Source organism: Mangifera indica, chromosome 16, assembly GCF_011075055.1.
Source record: "Mangifera indica cultivar Alphonso chromosome 16, CATAS_Mindica_2.1, whole genome shotgun sequence".
Lineage (NCBI taxonomy): Eukaryota > Viridiplantae > Streptophyta > Magnoliopsida > Sapindales > Anacardiaceae > Mangifera > Mangifera indica.
In genome coordinates this window covers 13,646,010-13,662,213 of record NC_058152.1, presented here as the reverse complement: position 1 = coordinate 13,662,213, position 16,204 = coordinate 13,646,010, and the positions used below count along the sequence as shown (strand labels likewise).

At 31.1% G+C, this 16,204-nt stretch overlaps 1 protein-coding gene across 2 annotated transcripts; it reads right to left on the bottom strand.

The window, feature by feature from the left end:
- Positions 1 to 2,749: 2,749 nt before the first annotated feature.
- LOC123198872 (calmodulin-binding transcription activator 3-like) lies at positions 2,750 to 7,504 on the bottom strand. 2 transcript variants are annotated; one of them, XM_044613671.1, is made up of 15 exons: positions 7,164 to 7,504; positions 6,959 to 7,081; positions 6,764 to 6,879; positions 6,593 to 6,681; positions 6,066 to 6,105; positions 5,789 to 5,987; positions 5,626 to 5,703; positions 5,339 to 5,452; positions 5,126 to 5,271; positions 4,704 to 4,814; positions 4,260 to 4,419; positions 3,961 to 4,091; positions 3,639 to 3,770; positions 3,291 to 3,487; positions 2,750 to 3,209 (listed from the first exon to the last, which is right to left on the bottom strand). In XM_044613671.1, the coding sequence occupies exons 1-15, from the start codon at positions 7,198 to 7,200 to the stop codon at positions 2,954 to 2,956; spliced, it is 1,929 nt and encodes a 642-aa protein (XP_044469606.1). In that variant the 5' UTR covers positions 7,201 to 7,504; the 3' UTR covers positions 2,750 to 2,953. The 2 variants fall into 2 exon arrangements, with proteins under 2 accessions (XP_044469606.1, XP_044469605.1); XM_044613670.1 differs by having other exon boundaries at positions 5,596 to 5,703; positions 7,164 to 7,501.
- Positions 7,505 to 16,204: the final 8,700 nt, after the last annotated feature.

Genomic DNA, 16,204 nt, shown 5'->3' with positions numbered 1-16,204 from the left:
GATTCCGACCAATCTAACTCACTGATTTGCTCCTTACTTTGTTCAGCAGGCAAATGCGTGGCCATTTTAAGGAAGGTGCTGAAATGAAACAGAGCAAAAAAGAGAAACCAAAAGTCAGAGAGTATGTCTTCTATTTTTTTTAAATATATGCAGGAAATCTGCTTTGAAAGTAATTAAGCTTAAAAACTTCGCGTTAACAAAGGGACCCAAAAGGATTCTGATCCACCGCTCAGATTTCAGAAGTTCTCTCAACCTTCTCTTCTTTACTGCTTAGCTACTATCATTTCTTTCGTTGACTCGATATGCAGAAAATGATGCACATTGATGTACTCGAGGTTGAAGGAAATTACACTGGTATGCGCTCATCTTAGTTTTCTTTTCATCTTTTCAACTTCACAATGTCGAAGATGAAATTATTTTTTATAAAAATTAATGGATCGGACCGTCAAAACCCTGGTATAACACGACTCTATATATATATAGGTCTGCTACTGTGGTGGCTTTGGGCTTAGCACAGCTCGGTGGACAGTGCCAAAGCCGGCGTAACTGAGCATGGCTCACTGCCGTGTTTAATCCCCACTATCTTCATGCAATCTTCTCGTTCACAGACATAAAATACTTTCCATGTCCATTTTGCAGGCACCATTTTTGTGCCACCCATTAAAAGATGAAAAGATTTGTATGACAAATTTGTATAAAAATAGGGCATGGTTGATCTTTTCCCGTAATATATATTTGGTCAACTTGCGTAATCTGAGTGCCAAGGGCTATAAAGAAAAGAATGCCACCAGACCAGATGAACAGCCCAATAGACAAGGTGACATACATGGTATTAACTTCATTAACAAAACTGTTACAAAGGGGAAGTCGTGCAGTAAAACTGCATACATTTTTGCAAAATTTGTATGAACAAGCTTTCTGTGATTTCATATACTATTCAAATAAAGATCTCTTATTCTGAGAAGTAGATAATTTACTGGTCATTGTTGGGACCATAATCATGAGATGCAAAGGCTTACGGTTATACAGAGTGAATTGTATCCAATACCTAAAACGAAAGTTTTAAGTTTTATAAGATTAATGGACTTAAATATGACTTTGTCTACTTAAGGGACAGAACTGAGATAACCTAAAAATAAAAAGGTTAGAATGAAAAGTTTAAAAGTTAACTTTATCTATATTAGATATAAGATGTTTGAATATATTTATTTGTCAACATAAAAATACCTTCCAATCAAAGGTATGAATGTTCCTCATCCCTAATTACTTTATCGAATATTTTATCACATATATAATATTGATTATGACATCACATGGACAATCATGCATGCATAGCGAATGGTTGTTCAAATGATGTTTCATACAATTATTCTAATTGTATCACGTTAGCAATGAGGCTTCATCCCTTTGGAACATGTGTTCACTGTTCATGAGTCATTATATAAGCAAAATGTATTGCAAATTGTCAAAACTTTTTGCCAGCGTTGGCCAAAATATTTATTTTCACTCAAAGTTTACTATTTTTTCAAATTTTCATCTGTTAATGTTGAGAAACTTAAATACTTATATTTTTGTTAAAATTCGAGAGTAAAAATATCATTTAGTGAAAATATTTTAAAAAACTAAAAATTTATCAAATTTCTTTCTTATATTTTAAAATCTAACAATTTTTTCCGTCAAAAATTTGAAAATAAATCTTTTCCCTTTATGTTTTTTCCAGTCATCATTGTCACAACCATTGTCGTCTCCGATTGCCAGCAATGATGATGGGTAAAAACCCTAGGGAGAAAAAATCATTTTTCTAATTTTAGGTGAAAAAAAATTATTCAATTTTTAAACCTTGGGAAAGAGAGAGTGAAATATGATAAATTTTTAGTTTTTTTAAATATTTTTATTAAGTGATATTTTTATAAACCGAGGGTGAGAATAAGTTCTTTTGGCCTACTTAAAATGCTATATGGTTGAATTGCATTATACATATCAATAAAACTATATATTTATATATATACTTTTGATACATAAATATATACATACATGATATATTATTATGTGATTGAATGATTTTGAATTAATGATAAAGTAATATCCAATTATATGACGACACATCTGTGTATATATATTTGTATATCAAAAAATATATATACATAATATTACTTTTTTTGAGCTCTTTCTTTTAAGGTACCTCAAAACTAGTTAATGTCTTCTTTTTTTTTTTTTTTAAATTTTCATCATCCCACTTTTAATTTCAACTTTCAAGCTAACTTTTTTTTTTTTTTCATTTGAACTCTCAATGAACTATTATTTGTAACATCCGATTCATCAACCTAATTCATTGGCAAAATATTATTTATTTTAAACACAAAATTCATCACAAGTTTAACAACCCAAAATACAAATTTAACCAATATTTTCTTATTATCCCTAAGCAATATAAGATATTTATACCTAATATCTCTATGTGCTTGGTCATAGCAAGATTTAAGTAATATACAGGTATTAGGAGGTGTTATTATTTAATTTTACTTCATAAGTTGATTTTAACTCAAAAATGTATCCTCTTTCTCAACAAAATTTCCCTTTTAAATATCAAAATATTTTTGGGAAGATTTTAATCCAATGATTTCCAAATGTGTTTACTAACTGTTTAATTATTTCATAATATAGAAATGAATTTGAATGTGTATTGTAAATTAAAGATCAAGTGAGTTTAAAACTTTGAGTCTTATGGTCAATCCAACTGTAGAAAAAAAAAAAAAAAAGCAAGAAATTCTACTGATATTCTTTGATGGTAATGTTCAGAATTGTTTTTGTGCTGAATTCAACTTGTCAATAATTATTATTTTGCAACCGCCTTAAATAAATAACACTCTCAATAAAACCCTTAAAATTTTAGTTGACCCCTTAAATTTTATTAGTTATTCATTAACCTTACATAAGCCAAACCTTGACTTCATTACAGGAACTCATCATCATCATCATCATCATCATCAAATGTCAGGGCGGCCTGCACGGCCTTTGCTTTTTTTTCAAGATACCTGCCAACTGCGTCGTGTCCAGCGTTATAAGCCAAGCTAGCTGGCGTGTCAATGCCAAAATCCAAGTCAACTAGTGTGCCAGTGACAGAATCCAATCCAGGTGTGCTGCCTTTGGGAAAAGATGGTAATACGGGATTTGCACCTTGACAGATGAGAAACTCAACTGTACGCATCCTGTAATAAAAACAAATTCACATTACATGCACCTTAATAAGTAGTAAATGGAAAGCCTACCACTAATTTTAAAAACTTTACCTCCCATATTTTGCTGCCCAATGAAGAGCTGTATATCCATCTTTATCACTTAAATTTATATCAATTTTTATTGCACCAAATATTTGTTGTAAGGTTAGAGTATAACCAAGTGCAGCTATAAGATGTATTACTTTTACATCTAACACTGTTAACTCACTTCCACCTTCACCAAGTTTCTTGAGCCATAAATGAAACTTCTACAAAATTATGAAATAAAATTTCGAATAAGAAATTTTACAGTAACAGTGAATTGTTTGAATCCATAAAAAAAAACAAACAAAAAAAACTCTGGAATCAATACAAGAACTTATGTGAGAAAACCTTATGTAAAAACAACTTTTATATTACCTTTTCCAATGAAATTTCGATTATATTACTATTATGACAATTCAATGATAACAGGTCTTCAAATCTTTTATGAAGACTTTTAGTTGTAATATCACCGAAATTATCAATAGAATCCACAATAAGGTTGGAACCCTGCAAAATTAAATAGATATAAATATACTCATTACAAATTATGCACAGGATGAAGATGTTTAAAAATATTAATTCTACAATCTTAAACTTGGAGTTAATAATCAAATACATTTTTAGAAAGTGTCCTCTTTGTAACTTAATCACTTAGGATTTCTACACAAGTACAACTAAAATATTTATCATGCCTCACCTCTGGAAATTGTTCCAGAGACTCCAACTCCAGCAGTTCACAAGGGGTACCAGTTATGCCGGGGTTTGGGGGGAAATCACTCTCAATTACTCGGTGAAAAATCAGATTTTCATACTCTGGCATGCCATCTCCTTAAACAAAAAGTAAGCAACAGATGTTTTAACAAGCACATAATTTAATCAATCAAAGCAAACTAATCAACTTATTACTTTTTAAATAATATAAATTAAGTTACAAGACCAGAGAACATAATTAAAAACTAAAACCTGTGAGAAGATAAAGGAGATACAAGAATGCACCTGACCCAGAATATCCTTGAATGTTGCTCAGGTTGCTTGTATATATAGTTTGTGAAGACAAAGCCAATTGGTAACTCTCATGATGGACAATGCCTGACAGAGAACCTGTTATGTCCAAAATGTTCAGGTTCTTGCTGCGTTTGCAATTTTTCCTGCTTTCCTGATGGTTTCAGTAACAAAAGATTAAAATAGTGAGACCCAAAACATGGGCAGTGTGCAAGAATCATGAAGCATGAACTTCAGATATAGCCCAGAAAGAAAAGAGTCGCAACATCCCCATTAACATTAATATCAATGGTATAATGCTCTGCATAGAGGCAGAGGGTTCCTGCATCTCATTACTGAAACTGTTAATAGCTAATGTTTCTTTGTCACATTCTTTCATTTCTGCAAGGAGACCAATGCGATGACAATGATATAGTAGCTTTATCATCAACTCTTTACCTGCCAATTTGGATTCTCCTGGAAAATCATGCAATCTTGATATCCAGTAGAGGTTTTGGCAAGAAGCTCTGCCGGAATGTCACTTACTAGCTTGAGATTGTCCTTGTTTTTCTAATAATTTCAAGAAAAAATGTTAACATCCAAAATTTGACCATACGGGGCAAAATGAAAACCAAAGTCAGCAAACAAACAAAGCTACTTCTTATAAATTTCAGAAAGTATAATCTTTTGGTTTAAACACTCAGAAATTCTACAGAAATTACAATTACTTTATGTTCTTAAACTTGTTAAAATAAAGACGTGAGAATGAGATTGATTGAAAGGGCAGTTTTCATTGGAATAGGAGGAGAAGTTTTATGTCAACAGGCTCCATTTCATCCGATGGTAAACCTTTGGAGCCAAAATTACTTATCATGCCTCACCTCTGAAACCTGATCCGCAGACTTCTCCGACTCTGGCAGTTCACAGGGGCTACTAATTGTACCAGGGTTTGGGGGAAAATCATTCTCAGTCTCTTGAGAAGAAGGCAGATTCTGACACTCACAAACATAATGTGGCGCACCATCTCCTGGAACAAAAAGCAAGAATTTTGGCAAGCAAATATTTTAATAAATTAAAGCAAACTGACCGATTACCTGTAAATGATACTAAGTTATGAGAGCCAGAAAATTCTGCATCTGTTATCTGCGTCAAATTCCGCTGTAAATCAGGGATAGAATGGAATCCAGAACTTGGTTGGTTGCTAAAATCTGCACAAAAAAATCATCATTTATCTGAAGCAATTATCAATGCAGTGTTGAATTGTATCTTCCAAATCACAGAACACTAGTGTTTCATAATTATAAACTTAAAAGTACTAAGAACATAGAAGAAGCTACAGCAATTATTGCACCGGAAAATTCAGCGTTTGCTTGAATGTTACTCTGGTTAATTGAATCTGTAGTTTTTGGAGCCAAAGGCAATTGGTAGTTGCCATGATTGACAATGCCAGAGGAACCACCTGCTATCACCAAAATTACAAAACACTAGTGATTCATGTTTACTAAAATAAAAGCTGAGAATATAAAGAAGCTACAACAATGCACCTGCAGACTCAACATTTCCCTGAATGTTTTCCAGGTTGCTTGTATCGGTAGTTTGTAGAGGTAGAGGCAATTGGTTACTGCCATTATCAACAGTGCCAGAAGAAGAACCCTGAGAACCTGTTACCACCAACGTGGGTATAGCTTTTCTAGCTTCAAGGGAAGATTGATGGGATACTTTGGTTGTCTTTTTCCTGTTTTCCTGGTTGTTTCAGAAAAAAGGTAATTAAGACTTAAAATATGGCTATGTACACAACTGAAAGATACCATATGATCTGACCTTGTCTTCTCTGTAATGAAAAATTGCTACGTCATGTTCCCTGCATCAACAGTATTCAATTAACTAGGTAAAAAATCAAAAACAGAAATCAACACAACAAAAATTTGTACTTTCCTTCAAATTGAAAGGGAAAAAGGAAATCATATTAACCTTAAGCATGTACTTCAAATCAACCAAACAAAGCTGAGAAGCCATGAACAGATCAGATTACCGCAACAGTGAGCATACATATTTTCATGAATTTTTCAGAGGATACATACACATTCACACAAACCAGAGATCTAGATAGGCAGACTCTAATGCCGGTCAACGCCTGCAAACCACATTTTAAAGGACCCACTTTCCTTTTTTTAAATTTTTTATTTTGAACACGATAGTTCCCATAGTGGGACCTAACATCTAAGCAAATTTATTGAGAGAAAGAATTAAAAAATAAATTAAAATAAAAAACATATTCCGAAAAAGCTTGCCATGACAAAATCTGGATAAGCCCCATGAATCTATGAGGAGAGACTATAGTTTCTTACTTTTCAATCAACCGATAAATACGCCTTTGAAAATTTGTATTTGTTTCCAAATAAGCATACAAGCAATTCAACTTCGCAACTCCATTCACCTGTAAGATTTCCACTCTTGTTAATCTTCGAAACTGACAGACAGCATAGGACATAAATTCTGCATCAAATTATTGCACGAACCTTGAGGTTTTCATGAGATTCCTGGATGGTCTTTCCATCTTTCTTTTTACTCCACACGTGGCCATCGTTTCTAAACTTTCTGAGCCCTCGCAGCTTAATGACAAAAAATGAACCACCTGAAATTAATGTAAATCAAGCCAGAGCAAATTGGACCTTAGAAATTTACAAAAAACAAAATCCCGAATGAAATAATACTCGTAGGCCTTTGTTGTGGTTGGAAGGCAAGTATTTGAAGCTTTTCATGGTTTTCAATTATTTTACATATTTCAGCTGCATTCAGCCACCTGTGTTGCGCCTCTTTCACTATTTGTTCAACATCTGCGTAATTTCAATCAACCGGCGTCATTCATATCAGTAATACAATTCAAATCTAATCTGGAACTCATTCATAAGCACTTACTCTGTTCAACAGGCAAGCGTCTAGCTGAAAGTTCCATAGTAAGAAAAGTGTTAAAGATGAAACGAATGGTTGCAAAAACAGAGTAGTCTGTTTATAATGAGTGGGTTTATGCGATTATGCGAGGAGAATGTGAAGATGACAAGAAATGAGGCAGTTGTTACATAAACAGAGCACTCCAAACACTTTTCATAAAAGGGAAGAAGAAAGGCGAAAAGTTTCATAAAAGAGAAGAGATAAGAGAAGTTTATATTGAGGTGGTGGAAGAGCAAATCCAAGTTGGCGGAAGGAAAAAATGTTGTGTGAAAGAAACTAAGAGAGAGAGAGAGAGAAAAAAACACCCAAACAACCGAAATTTTAGTGGGCTTTTTTGGATGCAGAAAAGACAGAGGTCGGGGGTTGCTGACTGTGGTGGAAGCTGAAGCCAATGAGAAGAAATTTACGCGTGCGGTGTTTGAACGTAAATGCCAAGCGTGTAACTATAACAATTTTCATATTTAAATATTAATAATATGTTTTAGAAATTTTAGAGAAGATTTGGGTTACGGTAGTGAGAGTTTGCAATATGGGACACGTGTACGTAAAAAAGGTCGGTCTGGATGGGTAAGTTCTATGCGAATGAAAATGAGTAAAATATATTAATTCACGTATGACAGACATAATAAGATTTGATCTGAACCTAAGAAGAGTTAAACAAATCATGCAATCACCTGGTTTAATAGCGAGAGAGATATTATCAGTATCTTAATAATACCTTAGAAATTTATATATTATTTAATTAATTTTCTATTATATTATTTCCAACTAATACAAGATTGGCTTAATTAATGATCATCTCTTGCTAACCAATTCAAAAAATAGTTCATGATTGGATTGAGTATCTTTCTATCGGTATGATAAATAGATACTGTATGAAGACGACTCAGTATTACGAATTGCCGACTCTAGCTCTAGCTTACTTTTGGGTGTTTGAAGGTTGATATAACTATAACAAATTATCATATATATATATATATTAATGTTTTGATTTGATTTTTGATTTTTCTTTTATATATACTTATATATTATTGACATTTATTTAATTTACTTTTAATATATAGCTTTTCAGTAACAAGTTGGTGATTTTGAGCAAAGGAAAGGGTGACACATATTCAGATGGTGGGTCCATACAGCAGAGCATCGTGACGAAGCGAGGAGAAATGAGAGAAGTCTATTATTGAGGTGGTCGACGACTGGACGAACAACTTCAAGTTGGTGGAAGGAAGAAAATGGTTGGTGAAAGAGACTGAGAGAGAGAGAGAGAGAAAAAAAAAAAAAAAAAAGAAACACCCAAACAACCGAAATTTAGTGAAGAGAGGTGGGTGGGTGGTTTGGGCGTAGAAAAGACTGAGCTCATGGCTTGCACGGCTACTGAGTGTAGAGGAAGCTAAAGCCAATGACTAGGAATTTACGCGTGTGGTGTTTTAACATACATGCCACATCTCTAACTATGACAATCTTCATATTTAAATATTAGTATGTTATCCAAATTTCATAGGGAGAGCAGGTAATTTGTAATAAGATTATGACTCATTAATTTGAAATAATTCCATATTAAAAAATAAAGGGTTCAGGTTGAATATTTTTTATACTAATGGCAAATAAATCAGATTTGTGTTAATCCCTTTGCAAAATAAGTTGTGTTTGGATATAAGAGTTGTGTTGTTTTGTATTAAAATAGGTTGACTAGGTAAAGATGGGTTGTGTCACACAATTCAGTCCTCCCGTCAATTTGTTCATAAAATGAGTTGTGTTTGTATTAAGCATTGTTTGAATTATAAAAATAAGAGACATGACACAATCATAAAATAGACCACTGGCTCTAAACTTTTGGTGTAGAAAAAAAATAAGCTCATGGCTTTCTCGGGTAAGGAAGCTATGGCTCGATTCAAACCAAACTATGTTTGAACATAAATTGTTTTGAGCTTCTTTTAAATCAATAATAATTAGTTTGAACTCATTTGAATTGATTAAAAATATCATCAAAATATCTTCGACAATACAAAACACAGATGAAATAAATAATATCATTAATGAAATAAATAGTATTATCATAAAAGAATTTGAGTCAAACAATCAAGTTAAAGTTTTGATTTGAATTAAACTAAATACGAAAATGAGGTGACTTAGTTCAGATTGAAGCCTAGGAAGCTAATTGAGAAGGAATTTACACATGTGGTGCTTGGAGTAGATGTAACTATAACAAATTATCATATTTAAAATTTTAATATGTTAATGTTTTGATTTAAAATTTGATTTTTCTTTTAAATATATGGATATATTATTGACATGTATCTTGTTTTTAATATATATATTTTTATAATAAGTTGGTATTTTTGAGCAAAGGAGAGGGTAATATATATTAAGATGGTCGGTCTATAGAGTTGAATTGTGAGGGGATGAATAATTTGTGACATAGTAATCCTGATTTAATTAGTTATAATTCTTAAAAGTTAAATTAATTTGAGCAACGTTATATATACTATATTTTGAGTATTTAATTAAATATTAAAATAATATATTATCATGTGATTAATTGTTATTTTATTTTTAATTTAAAATTATCAAAACATGTTATAATGTATTTTATAAATACTTAATTAAATATTTATAATTAGATTTATCTAATTTTATTATTTTTAAAATGATTAGGATTATTCACATATATGGTATATTGTTAAATTCAGCGCTTAAATATGAATTAAGACTCCATTTGTCATTGAGTTAAAAGAATGTTCTAATTTTTATAATTTCTTTACAGATAGAGTCATATCAAATTTAATTAAATTATTTTAAATAAAGATTTATTTAAATTTAATTAAAAAATAATTAGAAAAAAAATTTGGTTTGACAATTCTTCAAACTCGAATTAAATTATTAAATTTATGTTTTAATTTGTTTTCAAATCAATTATAAATTTAAACTCAAATTAATTTTATTCCTATCCAACTATACATTGCAAACTTCGCGTCGGCTAACTTATAGAGTTTGAGGTGGTTCGTGACCAAGCCGAGCCAGCTGAGTACGAGAAGTGAGCTGGGCCACGAGCCATGACACAAAATAATCAACGTGCTTTTGCCGAATTGCCTCTCACGTGACCCGCCAAAAAAAAAAAATTGCCACTCACGTGGACCGCTGTCTCGATCATTTCCTAAATTTTTGTGAAATTCAAAGTCAGTAAGTGGTGGATACGGTAAAAATGCTCATCATCTTAAATTCTGAATAACTAAATCTATATATATATATATAATATTTTCACAGTTTTTAGTGAGACAATATTTGCCATAAATTAACCACAATTGATCTTACTTCTTTTTCAAATTTGGATTGAAGCACGTATTTGCATTAATATAGAAGATGGGATTCATATCTTTAATGCTCTCCTTCCAACAATATGTATTCCACTCAAATTAATCTACTATTGTTAGTATGCTTTTCACAATGGAGCTTACAAAGCATTCGAAAAAGATGAGACGTTTTTAGTGCTTAAGTTTTCAGTTTATAATTGTTTGGAAATGATTGAGTGTGAAAATATTGATGAAACATTATGGTGAATAAGTTGTTCCCAAAAAAAGATGAAGAAAACCTTGTCTTCTTATAAGAAAACGAGAGAGATGCTCATCTTTTTAAATAAAGAGTTTTTTGTTAATAAAATTTTAAAATTAATATATTTGATTATTTATAGGTGATTAAAAAAATTTTAAAATTAAAAAATAAAAACTGAGATAACAACCATCTCTAGATGTGGATAACCATTGGATGAATGGGTTAAAAGTCAAAAAACAAAAAAAGCATATATTTTAATAATGAAAAGTCTTGTGTTTATTATCAGACAAAAACGTCTTCTTCTGTTAAGTCACATCGAACAAGAAAACAATTCTGGAAGGTCATAAGAAGCTCAAGGTTAATTCAATATGCATGAGAAAGCATTTTCGCGTAATTTACTCATATTCAATTCAAGGCTATCAATTAATCAAGTATATTAAGAAAAATAAATTGACGACTCTATTAATGTTGTTTTAAATTATTGAGATAATAAATAAATAAATAAATATATATATATATATATATATATTTTTTTTTTTAACGAAAAACCTCACCATTGCTCTACTTTTTTAACCTATCACCTTTGCTATTGAATTCTTCATTCTATTTATTTAGATCGAACACAGAAGATACAAAGGCAGCAATATTTACCACTTACAAAATGTAGGACTTGTTGTAATATGTGCATGTTTTCCAGTTTTTCTATCTCAGATATACAAAAAGGTTTTCTGACCCCATTTTCTCTAACAATTACTTGAAGAAAACAACCAAATAAACCTATCACTTCAATTAAAATCAACATAAATGTCATATTTTTTTCTCTATATATGAATCAAGATCAAAACCTCAATTCGCCTTTATAGGGCGGTCAAAGTTAGTTGGCTGGCCTAGTCGCTCAATTCATCTCGCCTTTCAGCCCATACCTTTCATCACCAGTACAAATAATCTAAACAATAATACGAAATAAATATTGAATTTATAAAAATTTGTTTGGTAAAATTACAATATAATATTCTAATTTCCACATTCTGGTGGGTAATGTTCATAATCTTAATAACTTATTCTATAAATATATATTTTTCACAAATTTTAGTGAGACAATATATATATTGCCGTAACTTAACCACAATTATCATCTTACTTGTGTTTTAAGTTGGATTTAAGCACATATTTGCATTAATATATATAGGAGTTGGGGTTCATAAGCCAGTCTAATTAATCTACTCTTGAAAGTATATGCATTTGACAATGAAGGAGTTTGCAAGACATTTGAAAAAAGATCAGACGTTTGAGAAAAGCTTAATTATAATACTTTACATATGTTTTCAATATGTAATTGTTTGGCATGAACGAGTGTGAGGATCCTAATTGAGCATTATGCTTAATAAGCTCTTCATTAATATAAATTTATAGAAGCAGAGGGATTGAGCTGAACCCTTTTTGGCTTAATCTCATAATTTTCTTTATTTATAATGAAAATTTCTCCATCATTCACCCATGATTTTCCCATATTGAGTTTTCTTGAAAACACTTGTGTTCTCATGCTAAGTTTGCTGTTGTTTTTTATTGGGTTTCGCAACAGTGTGATGAGCATTATGGTCAATAATTAAGCTGCTCATTAATATAAATTTGCATTGTAGATGCTTAATTATTATTTAACAATAAAATTATTTACACAATTTTGTGTATAAATAATAATATATTATCATATAATTGAATAGTTAAAAATTAAAAATAAATCAATACTCAATTATAAAGAGACATATCATAATTTATACACAAAATTGTATACATGATGTTATTGTTAAATAATAATTAAAACGTGATTCAAGAAGACCAATAGCGTTTAGGATTTGGATTATGTTTTATATTTATTAAAATATAATTACTTTGATTGCACATAACACGTGCTCACCACATGCAAACCCTAAATATTTCCCAGATGGAGATGCGTATAAAGTCAGCAAATTAGTTAAAGAAAAAAAAGATACCTTATTTTAATTACCAAAAGTCTATATAATTTTTATTTTTATCTTTTGCAAAGTGACCAACACCATTTTCTCTTACATGAAACTACTGTTTCATTGTTCATGTTTTCCTCTGGATGAACTAATTTATTTAAAGTTTTCTGTATATGTCCCAACAGTCTATGTGTTTTCTGTCAACTATAAAAACGGCCAATTGGGTGGTCTCTTATGTGCTTTTCTTTTTCTTCTAACATATATTTTATCTCTCCAACCTTTTAAATTTGGATATGTCTGAATATCTCATATATATGATATAAAAATAATAAAACAAAATTGGTTAAATGACTAATTATTTGTTTTACAAAATTTACAAATAAAATTAATTATATATTTAAAACTGATAATATTTTAACAATAAGTCAAGACATTAGATCGAAATATTACAATCACCACGAAATGAAACAATGAAACATTAAAGGAACATAATATGTTATCTCTTTCTTTACAAATAAGCTTTTTCTTTAGAAAATTTTTATGAAAGTAGATAATGTTGGGTTGCGTACGCTTTGAGAACATTTTTATGAAAGCAAAATTCTATGATCTAAAGGGGATGAAAAATTCCACTCAAATGGGGACCTCTGTATGCCTTAACAACTTTTCCAAATGTGTTCACGAACAGTTTAAATAATGAATTATATTGGAGGAAAAAATAACTTTTTTGAAATTTTACTGCTTTCTATAACATAATAATAATAATACTTTTTTCATCATTTGGCAAGAAGGTCTCCCGGAATTCCACTGCCTCTACTTATTGCAGTATATCGTTTTTCAGGTATGGTTCTATAGACTTCATCAACTCCGGCAATTCACAAGGGCTACCAGGTGTACCCAGGGTTAGGAGGAAATCATCCCCAGTCACGTGGGGAAGAGGCTGATTTTCCAAGTCATTATAATAATCTTGCATGCCATCTCCTGGAACAAAAAGAAGCAGTATTTCTATTAACCACCTCACATCTTAACAAATCTAAGAAAATTATTCAATTGAATACCTGTAAACCATATATTGTAATAAGAATCAAATAATCCTGCATCTTCTGTTTGCATCCCATTCTGCGCTAATTCAAAGAAAATATCCTGAATGTTTTTCTGGTTGCTTGTATCTGTACTTATTGGAGACAAAAACAATTGGTTACTTGAATGCACCCGAGTACTTACTGGAAACAAGAGTGATTCATAGTCATAAACTAAAACCTGAGAACATGAATGCACCTGCAAATTCAACATTCCCTTGAGTGTTGATAAGGTTACTTGCATTTGTAGTTTGTGAAGGTAAACGCAATCGGTTACAGTTGTGACCAGCAACGTCAGAGGAACAACTCTGAGAACCTGTTATCGCAAAAATGGATATAGCTTTTCGAGCTTCTAAGCAGGATTGAATGGTTATTTTGGTGGTATTTTTGCCACATTTACAATTTTTCCCGATTTCCTACGAATTTCAGAAACAAAGATCAAAAAATAAAATTTAAAATATGAAACTCTGGGCAAAACTATTTATGTATGTTTGCAACATAGAAAGATCAAACGAGTAATAAAGAAGTGACAGAGAGGAGCACTAAAGCATTGACGCCAGCAGTTCACAAAGAGGTAACAGTTAAAAGGGGTTTGGGGGGAAATCATTCTCAATCACTCGGGTGAAAAGGCCGATTTTCATAATCTGGGATGCTCTTCTTAATCAAAAAGAAAACAACAGAGTCACGGAGCATGAGCTTCAGCTATAGCCTAAAGACGATAGTCATAACATACCTGTTAACATCGATATCAATAGTCTGATACTCTACCTACAGGCAGAGGGTTTCTGCATCTTATTACTGAAACTGTTATTAGTTGATGTTTCTTTGTCACATTTTTTCACTTCTGAAAGAAGACCAAACTGGTATAACGGAAGAAACTGAAAAATAATGTGAGTGGAGTATATGTTTCCCGAGCATATGGTACAACAAGCAGAGACATATAAGGTTGTTTTAGGCCGTGTGTGATTTCCTAACACAATGGTGCAGCTGGAGAAGGTTATAGAAAATTAATGATGCCAATGATATAGTAGCTTAATTAATTCTTTACCTGCCAATCTGGATTCTCCTGGAAAATCATGCAATCTTGATATCTATTGGAGCTGTTGGCAGGAAGCTCTCCTGGCATGTCACTTACTCGCTTTAGATTATTTTTATTTCTCTAACAATTTCAAGGGAAAATATTAACATCCAAAATTTGACTATATGGGGCAAAATGAAAAATTGAAGTCAGCTAACAAACACATGTACTTTTAAAAACTTTCAGAAAGTGTACTCATTGTGGTTGAAACACTCTGACATTCTACAGAAATTACAATTTCAGAAAGTGATGCCGTGGTGGCTATCAAGTCTAATACAATGTTCATCATCTTAATAACTGATTCTATAAATTTAATATTTTCACAATTTTTAGTGACACAATATTTGCCCTAAATTAACAACAATTTTGATCTTACTTCTCTTTTATATTGGATTGAAGCACATATTTGCATTAATTTAGGAGATAGGGTTCATATCTTTTTATGCTCTTCCTCCAACAATAATTATTCCACACAAATTAATCTACTTTTGTAAGTATGCATCTGACAATGGAGGAGTCTACAAAGCATTTGAAAAAGATCAGACGTTCTTGTCTTCCCTATATTGACAAAAGCTTATAATTCTTCACTAACATTTTCAATTTATAATTGTTTGGTTTGTGTTGCATAATAGTAATATAAATTTTGTAAAGAGATAACTGAATTCAAGAAATCTGGATTTTAAAGGTACCTGTTCATGGAGATCTCTGATAGTAGAGAAAGGATTAAGTTGAAAGGATTATTTGATTTTGTCTTCATTTTGTAATCTTCTTCATTTATAATAAAAATTTATCTGTTATTTATCCATAATTTTCACGTATTTAATTTTTCATGTATATATTTGTATTCCTATATTGAGGGTTTGTATATTTTGTTGTTTGTTTTTCTACGGGTTTCATGACACCATGAATGATCGTGATGGAGCATTATGTTCAATAATTAATAAGCTGTCCATTAATATAGATTTGTGGTGGTTGAGTATTGGCTTGTGGTTGATTTTGGATGTCTAAGTAATAATTATATAATTGTAGATGTTAGTTTATGATGTTTGAAAAGGTGATAAATTGATTTATATACGTATATTCATCATGGGGTTGTAATATTAATTAATTAATGGATCACTTTTCTTCCTAATAATCTTATTAGTATTTAGAGGAATTTATTTATGCATGTCAAATAAGTGAAGTCCTACGTACAAGCTAAAATAAGTAGAAGATATAGTTGAGAGATGTTGTAGTTGAAAACGTACTGTTTTAATTAGGACCAACATGAAAAGTGTTTCTCCATAAAAAGAAAAAGAAAGTAAATCAGAATACTAAATAAGCATGACATGAACTTAATTAGAT